Genomic DNA, 19,970 nt, shown 5'->3' with positions numbered 1-19,970 from the left:
TCTTCCCCCCTCCTCCTCCTCTTCCTCCCCCCCTCTTCCTCCTCCCCCTCTCCCCCCTCCTCCTCCTCCTCCTCTAGTTGATTTCAACCCTCTGGGCCGATGAAGTTTTATCTCCCATCATCGTGTTTCCATCCCAGTGCCTCAGTAACAGGAGAGGGAACAAGAGAAAAAGAGATAAACTGAGAGAGGGAGAAGAGTAGAAATTAGAGAAAATATATTAAAGTTTGAGTGCTTTAGTAAGAGAAGAGGTGGGCGTGATTGCAAGAAGAGTGTGAAGAGAAAAATATGACAGGAAGGAGGGGGAGGGATTTGAGGATCGAGTGTAAATAAAGAACGAGTGGATTAGAAATGGGGCAAAGTGATGGAAGCTTTAAGGAGTCGGTGGCAGGATTCATCTGTGTCTTGTCTACAAAAACAAGTCCGATGGTATTTTCTTCTGTTCATATGCAAATTTGATCAGTCCCCCCCGATTTTGCTTCACTGTTATTAGCTTATAAGCTCTGAGAACTGCAGGAGTACCGGGAGCTGCTGGAGTACCGGGAGCTCGGAGAGTTCCAGGAGCTGCAGGAGTACCGGGAGCTCGGAGAGTTCCAGGAGCTGCTGGAGTACCGGGAGCTCGGAGAGTTCCAGGAGCTGCAGGAGTACCGGGAGCTCGGAGAGTTCCAGGAGCTGCAGTAGTACCGGGAGCTCGGAGAGTTCCAGGAGCTGCAGTAGTACCGGGAGCTCGGAGAGTTCCAAGAGTTGCAGTAGTACCGGGAGCTCGGAGAGTTCCAGGAGCTGCAGGAGTACCGGGAGCTCGGAGAGTTCCAGGAGCTGCAGTAGTACTGGGAGCTCGGAGAGTTCCAGGAGCTCCAGGAGTACTGGGAGCTTGGAGAGTTCCAACAGCTGCAGGAGTACTGAGAGCTCGGAGAGTACCAGGAGCTGCAGGAGTACCGGGAGCTTGGAGAGTTCCAAGAGCTCCAGGAGCTGCAGGAGTACCGGGAGATCCAAGAGCTCCAGGAGCTGCAGGAGTACCAGGAGCTGCAGGAGTACCGGGAGCTTGGAGAGTTCCAGGAGCTCCAGGAGTACCAGGAGCTTGGAGAGTTCCAAGAGCTGCAGGGGTACCGGGAGCTTGGAGAGTTCCAAGAGCTGCAGGAGTACTGGAAGCTCGGAGAGTACCAGGAGCTGCAGGAGTACCGGGAGCTTGGACAGTTCCAAGAGCTGCAGGAGTACCGGGAGCTTGGAGAGTTCCAAGAGCTCCGAGAGCTCCAGGAGCTGCAGGAGTACTGGGAGCTTGGAGAGTTCCAGAGGCGCTGGAGTACCGGGAGCTTGGAGAGTTCCAAGAGCTCCGAGAGCTCCAGGAGCTGCAGGAGTACCGGGAGCTTGGAGAGTTCCAGGAGCTGCTGGAGTACCGGGAGCTTGGAGAGTTCCAAGAGCTCCGAGAGCTCCAGGAGCTGCAGGAGTACCGGGAGCTTGGAGAGTTCCAGGAGCTGCAGGAGTACCGGGAGCTTGGAGAGTTCCAAGAGCTCCGAGAGCTCCAGGAGCTGCAGGAGTACCGGGAGCTCCGAGAGCTCCAGGAGTTGCAGGAGTACCGGGAGCTTGGAGAGTTCCTATTATTCCGAGAACTCCAGGAGATGCGGGAGTACCAAGAGCTCCGGGAGATACAGGAGTACCGAGAGCTCCAAGAGTTCTGAGAGCTCTGATAGCTCCAGGAGCTGTGGTAGTACCGGAAGCTTGGAGAGTTCAAGAGCTCGAGGAGCTGCAGGAGTACCGAGAGCTCGGAGAGTTCCTATTATTCCGAGAGCTCCAGGAGCCGCAGGGGTTCTGGGAGTACCAAGATCTTCGAAAGCTCGAATATAGGATTAGCATTTTACTGGGAGGCGACTCATTTTAAAATGCCACAAATCAATTTTCTGGAACCAAATCCAAAAATCAGACCTTCACAGGGTCTTGGAAACCAGCGTCAGATCTCACCGGACGTGACCCGATCCAGATCCAGTCCAGGACTGAAGCCAGAAGAAAGACCATGACACCTTCTACTCTGACGGAATGTGTTTTATTGTAAAGCTATAAGGAAGAAGAAGTAATTACAAGTTAAGTCTTTGATTTGCTCAGCAAAAATAAAAGAACACAGTTTTTTTTAATTGTTTTTAAACATGCGGATTAAAAGAGGACAGATGAGGCTCAAACCAACGTCACCAAACTTCCTCCAGGAAATCCAAACGGAAAGAGAAGCAACAACAGGAAAACAGAAGAAGAGAATGTGAGGATGGTCGGAGGCCATCGTCCTCCGCTCTGAGCCTGAATCTCCTACGTCATGACGAGCCTACGGAACAGTTTGATCCTACACGAGCAGATTCCCTCCAGGATTAATATATAGAGAGATTTTAAAAACCTACACTTCCATGTACATAAAACTGTACAAAAACAAGGCATCACTAGTTTAATCTGATATAAATATAAGCGACCAACAGTGAGGCTACGAACTTCCTGTAGAGACTAAAGTGATCCGGCAGCAGGTTCCTGGTTCCTATAAGCTTTTCTTTCTTTGGAAGACGGAAGCTCGGACCCACCTTGCTACTTTTTAATAAATATTGTGGACACAGGTTAGCTTAACCGAGGGCTCACATCGATCATTTTAATTAACTTTAGTCCTGATTTCATACGGATTAACTACACAATAATTCACTGGAGTTCTCAGAAAGCCTTAATTTCTGACATAAACGTAAACTTTACATCGTCTCTCGATGGTTCTAAAAGTCATTAATATGACCGTCAGTCGTTCTAAGGTTTCTGAAACACATTTTCAATTGCTAGCATCCTAGGATCAGGATTAGCATCCATAGGTGGGGGTGTCCGAGCTTCCGTAATTCCAGTTTTGACTCCACGTTTGGAGTTCTGTTGCTCTTCCCTGTGGATCGAGAGTCCAGGTCAGTCGGAACTCTCAGAAAACTTCGGCCTTGTCTCGTAAAAACAACCATTTACAGTAAACTGGTACAGCTTTTATAACAACTCGATTCCAAATCACGGATAAAAAACGACCACAGAAATGTTCCATATTTATAAAGTCGGATTGTTTCATGCTCGGCTGAAGTTGCGTTTCAGCTTTTTAACTATAATACAAAAAAATGAAGTTCGGAGCCTGGTCACATGATGTCAGACAAGCCCACCGTTCTAGTGACCCCCCCGGCGTTCCCGACATCGAGTTCAGGAAGGCGGGCCTTTTATTGACTGTTTCGGCATTAAAATGAACACATAAAACTAAAGAAGTGGAAAAATGTTCAGATTAATTATCGGCAGATATTTGGAGTGGGGAAGGGGTCAACGAGAAAAACGAGGGAAAAAAACGGAAACTAATCCCGACAGTTTGAACGATTCCATTCAAACGAAACTCGGTGAAACGGTTCTTGTTTCATTCTACAGACGTTATGGAGGAAGTTACCAGAACAGTTTAATTAGAGTTAAAAGCAGAAAAAATAAAACAATAAAAGCGATAAAGTTCAGATCAATCACTTCTCACGTCTGTTTATCCGACTCTTTTGTGCCACAACACAGGTTCGATCCTCTATAACATTGTAATTACAGCTCAATTGTTCATCTGGAACATTCCTGACAACAAACTGAATAGAAAGATTTCAAATTCAGACTCGTTTTAAATTTAACGAGAACAATGTAATGTTCTGTCCTCTCGGGGTAACAGAAGAAGTTGCGACATTTAACTCATCAGTTAGCACATTAGCAAGTTTAGTTATGCTTCTTCAACAAGGTCGAGTGTTTCACAATTTGGAATTCCAAGGAGATTTTTAATCCTCAGCTTTGGGAAACATGTTGATATTTTATGGAAAGAGAGGTGACCTCAATGGACCCTGAAAGTCATGTGACTCCTGGAGCGACAAAAATTTTTTAGCCAAGAACATTTTCAGCGAATTTTGTAAGCGATGTGTTTGAGCACCTTCGGAATAACAACGGTACCTGGGAACGCCACAATATTATTTAATTACCTTTAAATATGAAAAGTTGAAATTGGAAAAAGAACGTTTTTAGTCCCATAGTTGTAATGATCACTTAGTCAGTTTAAGGTTCAGATTCAGCCAATTCTGTTGTTTTTATTTGCCTCCTTTGGTCTGACGGGAATTCCAGGTCCACATCTCCGACTGTTTTACCCAGAATGCATCTCTCCTGCAGCCTCGGTAGATTCTAACGTCACCCTCAGCCGCCGGTAACGGCAGCCCGGCGCCGCGGAGGAGAATTCACCGCTAATGTTCGGCATCTGGGGTCCTAACAGGGGGAGGTTGTCGGGGGCCCGGGGCCCCCGCGCAGGTGCCGCTAATCCACCGCGCCACAGGAAAAGCTCCCACTCGCGGCTTTAATAAAAAGGAAGTGCCAAACAGAAGGACTGGAGCATTTCACACTGAGGAAGGGAAGAGGTGGGAACGCTCAGCAGGCGTTCCCGATCAGAGGACACAGCAGGAGAACGTTCCCGACCCACCGGGACAGAACCGGGTTCCGAAACTCGGCAGCTACGCACTCTAAACAACCTGATTCTGGCTGAGAAGGCTGATTGGTTCAGTTTGGCCTCCAGTTGGGTCAAAAAGAGAAAACTCTGGGTTTGTTTATTTTTGAATTCAACCACTTGCTGCCTGGTGGTTCCCAGGTAGCAACCATAGTTCTCCAGGAGATACTTCCTCTATATCATATTCCGTCTAGTTTTACGTCATTCCTGCTCTTGAGGAACCTTCAGCAGAACCTTCAAGATGAACTCTGGTGTCTCATGAATGTAAAATGTTTCCCAAAGCTTCTGGAGACACTTAAAATATCAACCGTGGTTTTTTTGATGCTCTCCAGAGGAGAACCGACGACCCTGAAGAGTGCTTGGGATTATGAGCTTAAAGAATCGGAGGTCTTAGCCCCTGATAGGAGGAACCTCGAGCACCAGAACATTTTACAGCGTGTGGACCGGCGCTCGTCTTCACCGGAGAAGGTTTAACGGGGCTCTTAAAGTTGGAGGATCCACAGGTGTCGCCGGGTTTCCTGGAGCGCCTCCGTCAAAACTGTACAGCAAAGTTTTCCCTCCGCCAGTCCGACGCTACGTGAAGGCGTCCGACCACCAGGTCCTCGTGGTGCCTCCCCCCCTCAGTGTCTGTGGTATTTACATCTCTGTACACTCAGAAAAACGTCGTCTTCACGGCGAGAAAAAGGACAAACCTGGAAAAAAAAACCCACCTCCGGAGTTTAACCCCCCCCCCCCCCCCTCCTCCAGGCAGAAACAGACGGAAATTATAACCAAAATCCGAAAAATCAGGGTAGATATCAACTCACGCTGCATTTACAAGGTTCGCTTTTTTTTTTTTCTTCTTCTGCTCCGACACAGCGACGCGGCCTAAAGCAACACGGGAAACGTCCACTCAAACACGCTAACTCGTTTAGCGGGGAAAACCGGAACGCGGTGGTGTAGGTTACATTCGCACTGCGGACGCACGCCGCGTGATTCCGTCAGTCTGGTTCTGTTCTAGTGTTAGTGGCTTCCGGAGGGCGGGGGTGGGGCGGGGGTGAGGGGGGTGGGGGGCAGCTGTGGGCGAGGGTCCGGAGCCGGTATAAAAAGGACGAAGGGGAGCTGAAGCTGCGGCACGGTGAGTAATAGGCACAAGGGGGCAGCAGTGAGGGGGCGGGGCAAACGGAAACCAGAGAGGATCGTGAGCGAGAGGAGCCGGGTCAGGGGTCGGTGGAGCGACGCCCTCACAGGTAGATCTCCCTCTTGGAGGTCTGGCCGGTGGGGGTGTTGCCTGAGTGGTACTCCACCGCCTGGCTCAGGGGAATCTCCTCCAGCCCACAGTCTTTACCAGACGAGTCTCCGCCCCCGGGGTAGGCGCTGCTGTAGGGCGTCATGAACCGCATGTTGGCCACTTTGGAACCGCCGCCGCCGCCGCCGCCGCTTCCTGTCCCGCGGTCCTCCGTGGTCACAGGCTTGGCGCTGCCGTTGGCCATCAGCTGCTCCTGCCCGCCCATCTCCTGGTAAGGCACAAAGGTGGAGAGCTTGGGGGCGGTCTTGGACGCTCTGCGGGTGGGGGAAGGCTGGCCGGGCATCCAGCAGGAGTCGGAGTGACCGAACTCGGTGCACTCGTGGGTGCAGTTGCCCGTCATGGCCACGTCGGGGAGGGGCCTGAGGTCTGGGGAGAGAGAGAAACACCAATGAGAGGGTGGAGGGAGGGCGGAGACAGAAACACGGGTCAAAGTGGGGCTGAGCCGCGGTTTGGTCACGTGACTCCTCCCCAAAACGGTCCAAATGTTTCAGAGACGTCGTGAGTTTGACTGAGGCTAATTTGTTTCCCGACTTTTGTTCCAGCGTCTCCGGTTTCGCCCTTTGATCCTTTCGAGCCGACGAGAGTCGACTGGAAGTAGGAACGATTCCGACCGAAGGTGGAAAAATGTTTCGCACTTTTAGCGCTAATTATTTTGTTGTTTTAACGATCAGAACCTGAGAGCAGAGCCGGAGCGGTGACACCCCGCTGGTTTGTTTACCCCCCCCCCCCCCCCCCCCCCACCCCCCCCCCAGGGCCCAGATCCGACTCTGAATTTCAAAAGATGAATTGAATAAAAAAAAAGGTCAGAGATGGAAGCTGAAATATGAATGCGTATGCAGAAAGTAACCTTTCTTCTGTGCGTGACATTAGATCACTCTTTAACACTGGAGGTGTGGAGGGTGGGTGGGCAGCGGGCGGCGGCCCCCCCCCGGGAAACGGCGCCCGCTTCCCAAAATTCCCTCCACTTCATGCATAATTGAAATTCATCACCTTTTTTTCTGCTAAAGGAGCCGCAGTCGGCTTTTCTGTCTTTGTGGGTTGTGCTCATGCTAATCCCAGCGAGCGCTGAGCAGCAACCTTACCCCCCCCCACCACCCCCCCCACCCCCACCACGTGGGTTTTCCTTTTTTTGAAGCACTTCCCACACAAAAGCGCTTGCAGGAACGTTAAGTCATCTGTGAGCGAGTGCTGACTTCAGAGCGGCTGTTTAATGGGGGAACCTGGTGTCAGCAGGAGGCTCCTCAAACTGCCTCCCAACACAACAAAAGCAGAAAAACAGAGCGCGTCAGCAGGCGAGTCAGAACGCCGCCCGCTGGGAAGCTTCACGGAACGACGAGCTCGGCCTCCGACCCCAGAATTACCCCGGTGGACCCTCTTCATCTGCCCCCTGTAGCGGCGATTAGCCCAACATTGTAGCGCCTGGTGATGAAGCAGTTGCGTTTAAGGCGGAACAGCAACCAAAGAGGCACACACTTGACCCTTGACCTTAGCTCCTAGGTCACCATAGCAACCGGCATCCTCATTTCCTCAGTGTGAAGTTCAGACTTTCCAACACTGGTGCTGCTGGCCAAGGTGAAGTGCATTGTGGGAGCTGTCAGGTGCTAACTCAGCATCGCTTGCTAGCTCCCAGTCGCTACAGTAGCCGTAGCATCGACGTTTGAGTGTTGATGACAGCAGCTAAAACTCAGCTGGAGGGACAGAAGCAAACACGCCGCCGCCATTGGTCCATCAGCACCAGCGAGGCGCCGCCATTGGTCCATCAGCACCAGCGAGGCGCCGCCATTGGTCCATCAGCACCAGCGAGGCGCCGCCATTGGTCCATCTGCATCTTAAACAGCGAGGGTGGACACCGAACAGTCAAACGGACTGAACGGACGCCGCTTTGCTTAAGGGAAGTTTTTAAAGTTGTGCTGTTACCCTTGGGGGGTGGATAGGGGGGGTGGATAAGAGGGGGGGGCGTATCTGCGACCCCAGCGGGGCGCCGCCGTCGGAGGGGCCGCGATGGCGAAGTCAAGGTTGCCTCCATTAGTCAAGGCTGTTTAAAATGGAGAAGCCTGAGATTCCTCCAGCCCTTATCTGCACTCCTGAGTTCCAGTTAACCCCCGGGACCCCCGCCCCCCCCCCCCCTGCCCCCCCCCCCGCCCCCCCCCCCCTCTAATACACTACTACCTCCGTCGCCGTTTTCCGGTCAAACTAATTAGTTTTCAGAGTCACCACTCGGGGAGATGTCAGCGCTATGAAATGAAAATAATTTCCAGATGAGTATCTGACATTTTCTGCTGTCGACTGGAGTGAAGAGCCCAGACTCTTCTCCTCTCCTCCTCCTCCTCTTCTCCTCCTCCTCCTCCTCCTCCTCCTCTCTTCCAGTCCATCACTTTGGCGGCAGATATGCTAAATCCTCGCGCTTCCCCTCCGACTGATAACTGGAAGCCAGTTTATACAAAAGAGCTTCTCTTTTTTTTTAATTCCGCTTCTGCTTGAAGTGTTAATGTGTTTAATTACTTTGAAGCTGTGTGTGCGTGTGTGTGTGTGTGTGTGTGTGTGTGTGTGTGTGTGTGTGTTGCATTTAAAGCTGCAGGAGAAACCTTCAATTACAATGCTCGTTTCCTCCGTCTCTGACAATGGCTCTAATTTATCTTATAGGAACAATAGAGGAGTGAGAGGCGGCAAAGCTGCTGTAAAGCGCTCAAAGGACAGGCTGCTGCTGCCCCCGCACACACACACACACACACACACACACACACACACACACACACACACGCACACACACGCACACACACACATTTCTGCAGCTGTATGACGCCTTAGCGGCTGCTCATCTCTGATCAGAGAGCGGCTGACTGCAGGTACGAGGCAGGAATCAAGGCCGGGCCGTCACCGCTGCTCATATTCAGGCTTTTTGTCCCTTCCAGGCTCCTGTAGAAACCTGCTGGAGCAGCACCGGCGCGTATTTATACAAACGCATCGAAGGAAAGGCAGCTTGAGGTGCTAATGCTAATAAAAGCGAGGACCTGTGCGTTAGCTTCAAATACTGGTCATAGATTACTAAAATGATTGGACCTCCAGCACGGCGCCGCCCTCTGTGGCGCCGCCCTCTGTGGCGCCGCCCTCTGAGGGCTGTGGGTCGGTCCCGTGGTGACCCAGACGGGTGATGCAGGAACACACACCGCTGTAGAGCTCCATCTGTATTCATGCTCCTGTGTACCCAGCTTCACACCTCTGTACCCCCCCTCGGTGTGATCTGCTTCCTAATGCCCTGCCAGATTTTATTCCAAAGCACATCTACAACAAACAAGCCTAGCCTAGCCTAGCTTAGCCTAGCTTAGCCTAGCTTATCTGAAGTTTCAGCTGGAACGTCCCCCAGCCCCATCACCCCCACATCCTACTGCTACTGAAGCGGGAGGTTCCTCTGGACCCCCCAGTGGATTCCAAAGACCAGTGTGAGCACTCGCCCTCCCACACTCGGAAGTGGGCTGTGATGTCATTCCCAGGTCGAACTTCCAGGATCGGAGTCAAATGGAAAACAGCAACACTTTCAATTAGCATGTGCTTTGATCAGTCCTTTTCAGAGCCAAACCAATTGGTACAAAACTGGGCTGAACTGGGCTGAACTGGGCTAAACTGGGCTGAACTGGGCTGAACTGGGCTGAACTGGGCTAAACTGGGCTGAACTGGGCTAAACTGGGCTGAACTGGGCCAAACTGGGCTGAACTCAGCTAAACTGGGCCGAACTGGGCTGAACTGGGCCAAACTGGTACAAAACCGGGCTAAACTGGGCCGAACTGCATTTTTAACTCATTCAAACATTTTAGTTGTTGATTTTAACTGATGGACGTCTAAAATCTGGGATTTTCCGATTTGTTTTCCTCTGATTTCCCGCCTGTTTCCTTGCCCCCGCCCCCCAGCCGTGGCCCCGCCCCACACTGCCCCCCCTCTGACCCCCCCGGCCCGACTCTGTGTGGAAACCTTTGCCGCCTCTAATTAAACTTTGGGCAGATTAGAACTTTGCCTTGTCAGTCTTTATTCACGCTTAAACAAGTTATTACTTTTTGAGAAATTAAATTAGCCGGCAATTAATTAATCGACACAGAGCCGGGAAATAGGACGGGGAGGAGGGAGGGGTCGGGGGAGGGGGGGGGGGGGATGAAAGTGGAGGGAAATAGGATGATAGGAAGGAGGAGAGAAGGGGAGGCTGGAAGGAAATGAAGGGAAATGAGACGTAGATTTATCTCAGAGGAAAGAAAGCAGATATTTAAATGTCATCCCTTCATTCTGTCATTAGCAGGATGAAGGGATGAAGGGATGGAGGGATGAAGGGATGGAGGGATGGAGGGATGGAGGGATGGAGGGATGAAGGCTGGTTATTGGATTCCAGCAGAAGTCAACGGAGTTGCTGGCTGCTTCCAAACAAACGTTCCAGCAATTAATGAATGAATTCATTCGTTAATTCTGGAAATAAAAACCAAAGAGGAGAAACATGAGAGAAAGAAAGAGAGAGAGAGAGAAAGAAAGAGAGAGGGAGAGGGAGAGAGAGGGAGAGACCAATGGACGGTGGTGGGTGAAGCTCCGCCCACTCGCTCCCAGCAGATGAAGCAAACTGGTGGTTGATTGCAGCTAATAGGAGGAATAATCTTCCCGAGGTGGATCCGCTGGTTTGGACCCTCAGATGATGTTCGGAGCTGCAGGTTCCTCAGCTCCACCGTTCAAAGCGAACCTTTTTAGCACGCCTGCTCTCTCGCCGCTCGCCTCGCCTGCTCTCTCGCCGGCCTCTGTGGTCAAATATTCATGGGCAGGAGAAGCCGTCGGCTCCGTTTCGCTCCAGGCCATTTTTCTTTCCTTAACTTTTGTGTTTTACGTACAAAATGTTACAAATGGAGGCTGGAGGTGCTTCTGGGCCACAGAGCTGCAGCGCCGAGCCACACCAGAGAGGGCGCTAGCGAGCTAGGTACAGGGGGAACACCAGAGAGGGCGCTAGCGAGCTAGGTACAGGGGGAACACCAGAGAGGGCGCTAGCGAGCTAGGTACAGGGGGAACACCAGAGAGGGCGCTAGCGAGCTAGACACAGGGGGAACACCAGAGAGGGCGCTAGCGAGCTAGGTACAGGGGGAACACCAGAGAGGGCGCTAGCGAGCTAGGTACAGGGGGAACACCAGAGGGGGCGCTAGCGAGCTAGGTACAGGGGGAACACCAGAGGGGGCGCTGGCGAGCTATACACAGGGGGAACACCAGAGGGGGCGCTAGCGAGCTAGGTACAGGGGGAACACCAGAGGGGGCGCTAGCGAGCTAGGTACAGGGGGAACACCAGAGAGGGCGCTAGCGAGCTAGACACAGGGGGAACACCAGAGGGGGCGCTAGCGAGCTAGACACAGGGGGAACACCAGAGGGGGCGCTAGCGAGCTAGACACAGGGGGAACACCAGAGGGGGCGCTAGCGAGCTAGGTACAGGGGGAACACCAGAGAGGGCGCTAGCGAGCTAGACACAGGGGGAACACCAGAGGGGGCGCTAGCGAGCTAGACACAGGGAGAACACCCAGCTAAAAGGCAGAAGTCTTTTGAGCCCAGAACAGGACTGAGATCCAGACCTTCAATACAGACCGTCAGAAAGCTCAGACGCATTAGCACCATTAGCATCACTGCAACAATGTCCCATTAGCACCATTAGCATCACTGCAACAACGTACCATTAGCACCATTAGCACCACTGCAACAACGTACCATTAGCACCATTAGCACCAGTGGCCCATTAGCACCATTAGCACCATTAGCACCAGTGGCCCATTAGCACCATTAGCATCACTGCAACAACGTTCCATTAGCACCATTAGCACCACTGCCACCACGTCCCATGTTCTAACGACACCAGACCAGGAGCTCTAAAGCTCCTTTGTCGACTCAGCTTCCTAATTTTTCCGAAAAGCCTTAAAATGAGGCTAAAATCTGCTTTTTACAGCGTTTATTAATCAGGAATCTCATCGCGGAACCGCTGATGAAACTGGAATCGAACACTTCTTCATTTTGATTTTAGTCCCATTTGAGCTCGTTAGGCTGTGAAGCCTCAACTCCAGCGATGAAACAAACACTGCAACAAACATCTGGATGATTTGACGCTTCTCCGCTTTAATGTTTCCGTGGAGACGCCGACTGTCAGGCCGGACTTCCAGACCCGTCATCCGTGTTTTCCGTGCATCAAACAATCGGCGGCGGCGTACGTTTAAAGCGCTGCTGTTTACGCCTGTCGCTCCGCGTTAACTCGCCGCCGCACGCTTCAAATGAGACGCCGCGACGGCGGAGCGGCCTCGCCGACCCCTCGCCGCGGCAACCGCCTCGCCGTCCACGATGGCTGTCAATAACGCCAAGAGCTGGAAATCGGGAATAATAAAAGGAAGCCGAGGAGTGAAAGCTGCACCTGGGGGAGTATAAACAACCGCAGCCAATGAGAAGTGTAAATTAGCAACACACACACACACACACACACACGCACACACACACGCACACACACGCACACACACACACACACTCCGTAACGATCCCGGTCGGTGGGATTTGGTGGTGGCAGCTGCAAATTTATTCACTTTTGTAGGATAATTGAATTTTTCCTTCATAGTAGGACAATTCCACTGGGCTGCGAGTGTGTGTGTGTGTGTGTGTGTGTGTGTGTGTGTGTGCGTGTGTGTGTGTGTGTGTGTGTGTGTGTGCGTGTGTGTGTGTGTGTGTGTGTGGGAGAACAGAACCACCAGATGCCTCCGTACTCCCACAGGCTGGTGGCCACTCTGCCCCTCCAGTGAAGGTGTCTGGCTCCAGCAGATGTTCTGATGCTTCCTGTCTCTCACTCACTCACTTCCTGTCACGGCGCTGACGGACGCCTTCTGCTCGACCCGCTCCCGCCGAGGCGGGACGCCGGCTAACGGGCTGACACGCGTGACATGACGGACGCTGATCCGGGATGGGTCTGATCCGAGCTGGAGGTCTGTGATGAGCTTTGCTGGAACAACTGGAATTCCGGAAAGAGCAGATTCACACCAGCGGGGAGGAGAAATTACAGCTTCCCTCCCTTTTTATGTCGCGGCATAAATGACGGCGCTCCGGAGATTCCCATCAGAGCTCCGCGCCTCCGTGAAGGAAAACAGCTCTGAAGACGCCGTCGGCCCGAGAAGCTGAAGGAACGGGACGAACTTCCTGCTGACACTTCCTGTCGGAAGATTTTTTCCCCCTTTTTTTAAAGATAAATCTTCACTTTATTTTAAACTTTGGGAGCTAAAACATGTCAGGAAATAAACTTTAGCTTCAGCAACTCTCAGCTGAGGGTGATTTTCATCAAGGAGAGAAACCTTCATCCAACAGGCCGAGAAATCAAAGCAACGATGAATCAAAGTGATCATGTGACACCAGGACGGTGTCGCGACCGCGCTAGCATCGCGACCGCGCTAGCATCGCGACCGCGCTAGCATCGTGACCGCGCTAGCATCGTTACGGATGCTCCACACGAGGCTTCGGCTTCCCGTTACAAACGTTATTCTGGTCTCTGAGCAACGACCTCGACCGTCAAAGCAACAGTTGCTTTTTAATTTTGTGCTTTTGTTCCGAGTTTCGATGATGCGGCTTCTTAAATTAAACCTTTTTCAATCATCGCCCGGTCGAAAACAACCTGACTTCCTGTCGTCCTTCCCTCCGTCTCACTCCCACGTTCATTCTGCTCTTTATTCTCTCAAACTTCAGGTCCCATCATGCTTTGTTCTCCTTCTGCAGCCAGCAGGAACCTGCTGAGATCAAAGCTGACTCTCTGAGTGAGTGTGTGTGTGTGTGTGTGTGTGTGTGTGTGTGTGCGTGTGTGTGTGTGTGTTATAAAATAGAGCTCCATCTGTGCGGCACGAAGGTGAAAACTTTCAGGCACTTTAGGCTGAGGAACTCTTTTGTCCCTCAGCCTGTTAGAACGGTGAATCAGTCGGGGTCTCAAGGGCACCAGGGAGAGCAGGGGACTGAACGAGGACATGGACTTGGAGGCACTTTGATGTTGTGGCGCACGTCAGACGTCTGATGTCGTATTTACGGAGGCTTTTTAAAGGAGAAACAAACGTAATTTCAGGATTAATTGTGAAAAATAAAGTAATCAAGTACTTCCTGTATGTTTCTATCCTACATTAAAGGGACTGATTAGAAGCACATCAAAGACGACGTTTATATATTTGTCGTCTTCGGTCTGTGTCGCATGTTTATCGTCGGCCGGATGTGCCGATTTTCCATAATTATCCGTTCTGGAATAATAATTCCCACATTTGTATCTGGTCACCGACCACAACAACAGAACCTCGGGCCGAGTCAGAGTTCTTTCCTGCCCAAACACCCAAACAGGAACTCTCTTCTTCCACTTTGCGCTTTTATTTTTTCAGAGCGAATTTTTATCCATTCATTTTTTTGTGAACCCGTCGGAGCGGGATGCTGCTGCTAACGTGCTATTATCAAAACGAATGACGGGAAACAGAATTAAAGAGCAGAAGATTTCGTCAGTATGAAAAGAATAAGAATCAAGTCCAGTTCAGCCAAAATAACATAATCTGATATTTTGCGGCTCCGTAATTGGAATTTATACAAAATAAGTTGCGAGGCTGAAGGCGGCTAAGTGGGAAGCGGAATGTCTGAAATGATTTATATTTTCTGGGCTGTCCTGTCAAAAGATAATTACATACTTGGAAAATTGCTCCTCTGCCACATTTCAACTGGCAAAACTGCAGATTGTTGATATTCGTGGCTGCAAATGAACATTTTCAGATGATTTTGTCACTTTTCTGTAAATGGATAAATGAAGGATGACACTTTCCAAACTCCTGGAGGAGATTTTCACATATTTCTGGGTAAAAGTAATAAACTCCCTGAACCCTCTAACAGCCCTCTGAAGGAACAGACAATGTGTCCTCACTTAGTCAACATGTAGACTGGTCCCCGCTATGTAACATATACAAGCGCGCGCACACACACACACACACACTTCTATTTATAGACTGTTTACCTGCTATTGTGGAGGTCAGAGGTGACACATGAACCTGTGCTAGTTGCTTCCTATTTTGACGCACAACCTCTTTCAGCAACACACCACCATATGGCACCCACCCACCCACACACACACACACACACACACACACACACACACTCTCCTCATTAAGTTTCTAATGTGACACTTCAAAGCATCCATACGTTAGTTTGATGCTCCTTCACGTGATTCCGATCAACAAACAGGATTCTGTGACATAAATATAAGAAAAATTAAAAAATCTTGTTTTAAGACTGTTTAAATGAACAACTAAAAGTTAATTCTTACCGTTAAAAGTGTCATGTTTAACAAAAAGTAATTTCTTGAAGATGGTGTGTTCAGGTTCACCCCCTGCGTCGGTTAAACTGAAACTCTCCAGGTCCTGGGAACATTTTGCTAACGCTAAGATAATTTAGCAGCTTGCTTATCGCACACATTCGGTCGTTTGTGTCGTTTATTAGCAACTATCGGCACTGAATCCTCAGGAGGTTCTTCCAGGGACCGTTTCATAGAGAACTCCACTTAAAGGTTCCTGTAGGAACCTTCAGAAACAGGAGGAACATTGACTCAAACGTCCCCCCAGAACCTTCAAGAGAGGGTTCCATCTAAAATATATGATTAATAAAGCTGAAGGTCTAAACATGAGCAGCTTCTGTATCTCCACTAATGAGTGAGGTGATCTTTGTGTCAGGAAATCCATTTTAATGTTTAAATAAACCGACGCGTCTAATCTGTGAAACGCCCGTTTGGCTCCGATTAAAAGCCTCTCAGTGGGACAGCGGCGCTGTTTATCTGCACTTAACAGTTTTAAAGCTAATTCCTGACTCCAGCGTCACTTCTGAGGCCGATCTTCACACTCCAGCTCATGAAATTTACATGTTTTAATGCATTTAATAGTTTCGTCCAGAAGACTGCGGGGAAAAACCGGTCTTTCGCTCGCTGCCTCTCGGATTTTCATGCTCCGTCACCACCGTCGAGGAAGAGGAGTTTGTTTTGTCGAGACGCGCGGGAAGCGATGATGAAGATGAAGGACCGAGCGGCCTATTTACCAGCAGACACAAGCAAGACACGGCAAAAATAAAATAAAACGGGCAAGAAAAGGAAATTTAAAAGCTGTCATTGAGCTTCAGAGCCAGCTGTCATGTATTTCACAGCTGAGAGGAGGAGGAAGAGGAGGAGGAAGAGGAGGAGGAGGAATCATCTTTCAATAGATCCAAACCTGCCAGACTTCCTGTCACAAAGACGTTAAGGAGACAAATATTACAGTAAACACTGGGGCCCCGGGGCGTTCGAGCTCAGTGGGAAAATCCAACGCTAACGTTTCCTCATCAAAGATCAACCAGGTGACTAACGAGGTGTTTGATAGTCCTGGAAATTCAAAATGCCTTTTTAAAACTCCTCCTCAGCCGCTCGAACGCACCGCGACAACAATTTGTTTTACTTCGAAGAGGACGGCGACTCGGATCTTCTGACGGAAATTTGGAAGTACGGAAGTTCCAGGACCGACTTTGAGAAAGTTCTGGATGATAATTAGCCACGCCATTTCCTCCCGTCCATTCGCCATCTGTGTCTTTTAGCGCCTCGCCGCCATTAGCTTCCCCGTTTTCCCTCCTTGAAGCCTCGTTTCAGATTCCAAGTGTCCCGAAACGTCGCCTGCGGACAGATTTAAGGAGAAACAACAACTGCGGGTGACTCCCCGAGGTCAGCCGGCGATATGTCCGGCCACGCTCTCCTGCTCAAACATTTGGCCCGGCGAGCGCACGCCAGCCTCCCCGTCGCAGTTCGCAGACGTCACGCCGGACGAGTGAAGCCAAGCGGAAAATAGGATTCAGGTTTGTCCCTCCGCAACCTTCGCTTCCCTCATTTAGATTCCCTAAAGTTCTCCGGACCGCGCTCCAAAGCCGCGCCGTCACCCTGAACGAAGACACGCCAACATTTTATCTGTGTTGGGATAAAACGATAAGACGGTAACGCGCCGCGTGGAGGAGGAGCCGACTGTTACACGCACACACACACACACACGCACACGTGGAAAGGGAATGAACGAGGCTACATCCACAAAACCACACCAAAGATACTCCCAGAATGCATTAGGATGAACAGCTGCTACAACAAAGTCTGTAAAAATCATGTTGACCCGACCGACAGACAGCTGATGCTAATTTTTGGACTCTTTTGAGTGTGCATAGATACTTGTTTTTATGCCTTAGTGGGGACCTCAGCAAATGCACTACATTTAAAGGACCAAAGGGAAGCGGACGTCATCATGTGGCACAGAGAATACAAACAAGGTTGGTTTGAATGAGTTGATGAATCTGTTTGTTATTCCGGTCAGCGGATGTTCTGTTGGAGTGGTTCAGTTCTCCAGGAACACCTGCGTACCTGCTGCTAACATGTCGCCTCCAGAGTCATCACATGGCGCCGCTAATGGTCCCGTCGGCACGGGCGACACGTTATCAGGCGGACGTGGACTCAAACCAGATGTTCAGATGAAGGACACAGCTTCTGCTTTTGCTCCTCTAATTGGCTGGTGTTTAGCACCACAGGGTCGTTACAGCCACCTCCAGATTGTCTAATCTAAGTCGGTCGTTGGCTGTCGCTCCCCAGAGACCCAGACTGCAGAAGAACACAGGCGATTTCCGACCACACTGGTTTTAAAAGTCTTTGTAAACAAATCTCAAGTGCAGGGGTTGAACGATGATTTTATCTACACGACGCGACTTTGACTGGTGCCGTTTGGGTTGAGTGGCTACTTTTATGTTGACGTCAGTCTCCAAATGCCCCTACTGGTCGGCCGGAGCAACAACACTCAAACACGCCATTTTTAACGGTCCAGACCTTTGAGCTGTGCGGCACAGATTCGAGGAAGGAGTGACGGAGGATGAAAGGAAAGGAGCAGGAGTGTTTTATATCAAGGAGGAGAGGCGGTTCGCTCAAATTGAAGCTATTTACGACGCCGATGGGTGTGACTTTCAGCATTTGCCACACTGCTTGTTCCATTCGCGCTGCGCTCGCTTTGAACAGTAATCGGTCGTAAGAGCCGTCGCATCACGACCCGACCAATCAAAGACAGCTCACATCAAAGACAATCAGGGCACAGTCCAGTCCAAGACAATCAGTCCGGGAAACCAGCCAGGAAATCGGTCGTTTCCAGAGCTGGAGAAGCATTTCGGGTCAGAGGTGAAGATGCTGAAGGAGTCATGTGATCACAGATCAAAGGTGGATTCATTCCCAGGTGGGAGCTGTCCTCGGCCTCCCTCTCAATGCATGCTGGGAACTGTCCTGCGGTGAAAAGCAGTCAGCAGAACGTAGAATAGAGACAGATGGACCACTTAGATGTTAACCAAATTAATTATTCCACAAAATGTTCCTTAATTCCTGGGTTAAGTAAGTGAGCGTAATAAAGAGCAGAGGAGTCTGTAATCACCTCCAGCCTCCGTCCGCCACCGCGTTAGCGTCGCTTTATGAAGCTCGGCTCAGCTGGGAGGCACTTTGTGATTGGACCTAATGTGAGGAACGCCATCGCCCGGCGCTGTAAAAGACAGATCCTGGCCTGTCGTGTGTGGGAATGGTGGGGGCGGCCTAATGAAGGGGCTCTTATGCAAAGCGGCGGCGGGGGGGGGGCGGCAGAAGGCCAACTCGCTCGCCCGTCTGATGTGAAGCACGAAGGCTTCCGTCGTGTTTACGACACGATTGTCAGGGATTTATTGGTAGATTATCATCTACAGGAAGTCTGGGACCGCAACACCTGGACGTACGTTGGACAGCAGCGGCGTCTGTGGAGCCCACCGACCCCCAGGGACGTCCACAGACGTCCGACAGGGTCCACAGACGTCCGACAGGGTCCACAGACGTCCGACAGGGTCCACAGACGTCCGACAGGGTCCACAGACGCTCGACAGGGTCCACAGACGTCCGACAGGGTCCACAGACGTCCGACAGGGTCCACAGACGTCCGACAGGGTCCACAGACGTCCGACAGGTGAACAGGTGGGAGGAAACGATGAAGAATGAAGGTCAACTCCAGGCGTTTGACAGAAATGGCTCCTGGACCTCGTCGGCTTCGTCACGGTTTGATAATCTGTGCTTTGTTTGTGGATTGAAGATAGAATCCGGCGGATAATCAGGAACCCGGAGCAGGAAGTGTGATGTTGACAGGGTGGAGCTGAAACCACCTGAAAGAACCTGACCAGGACGAAAACATCGTTTTCTGATGTTCCAGATTATATTTTCGCACTCGCGGGGACGACCGCCATCCTCACACGTTCCCAGATCTCCTATCCCCGCCCCCGCTGGGATTTCCCAGCATTCCCAGAGTCGTCCGTCTGCTCCCATCGGCAGCAGCCACATTATGCAGGATATCAGCAAGCGAGCGAGGTGTAAAAGTGCACGATGACATCAGTCGGAGCGGCGGGAGGATGGCGAGCGTCCGCCCCCGCCGGTCCCAACGCGGCACAAAACTTTCCGGGATTCGAGGAGCGTCTCCATATTTAAGGTGAAGGAGAGGAAACGTACGAGTGTGTTTGATTCATTATTCAGCCCTCGCCTGTTCTCGCGCTGCTCGCGGGAGATAACGGCTCGGCTTCACGCTTTAATTCTTTTGCATCGCAGATTAGAAAAAATCCTGGAGAATATGTTTCCTCTCTCGCTTAAAAAAAAAGGAGGCGATCTTCCACGGATGAGAGTCGGCATCTCGCGCATCTTCCTGCTGAATCCTGCGAGTTTTTGTGTCTTTTTTTCTTGCCGTTTCTGTTAAAATCAAAGGGCTTCGTAGCCCCGAACCAGCCCGGAGGCGGAGCAACAACAACGGAGGAAAGAGAGAAAGAGGAAATCGCCATCGACTCCTCTTCCTCCTCCTCGCTCCGACGTTCTGCCCTCCTTCCCTTTTCTGGGAGCCGGAGACACAGAAGAGAAGATTTCCTCTCCGCTCACAACACAGTCGTCATGTTGGATCGACTTCAACCGCCGCAGCAAATCTGACAAAAGCACAGAACCGGATCCGTCTTTTCTCCTCCCGAATAAAAACGTCTTCGTTACCGATGCAGATGCGATTCCGAGCCGCTCTCCGGCGTTCCTGAAAGCAGCTGCTGCGCCTGGAAACGGGGCCCCGAGGCCTCGTTACGCTCCGCCGACGTGAGCGGGTCTTCCACGCCGGATGTCTCTCA

The 19,970-nt window shown here is 51.1% G+C and overlaps 1 protein-coding gene across 2 annotated transcripts in view; it reads right to left on the bottom strand.

The window, feature by feature from the left end:
- Positions 1-2,016: 2,016 nt before the first annotated feature.
- The window catches only part of LOC115252440 (protocadherin-1-like), a 66,378-nt gene continuing 48,424 nt past the window's right edge, over positions 2,017-19,970 (bottom strand). The window contains exon 5 of one of the 2 annotated variants that reach the window (XM_029847671.1): positions 2,017-6,146. In XM_029847671.1, coding sequence (XP_029703531.1) covers positions 5,716-6,146 — 431 coding nt within the window. In that variant the 3' untranslated portion in view covers positions 2,017-5,715. The remainder of the gene's footprint in view (positions 6,147-19,970) is intronic. The other variant, XM_029847673.1, reaches the window with a different exon arrangement.

This window comes from Takifugu rubripes, chromosome 14 (genome assembly GCF_901000725.2).
Source record: "Takifugu rubripes chromosome 14, fTakRub1.2, whole genome shotgun sequence".
In the NCBI taxonomy this organism is placed as follows: Eukaryota; Metazoa; Chordata; class Actinopteri; order Tetraodontiformes; family Tetraodontidae; genus Takifugu; species Takifugu rubripes.
This window is presented reverse-complemented; position numbering and strand designations above follow the sequence as displayed.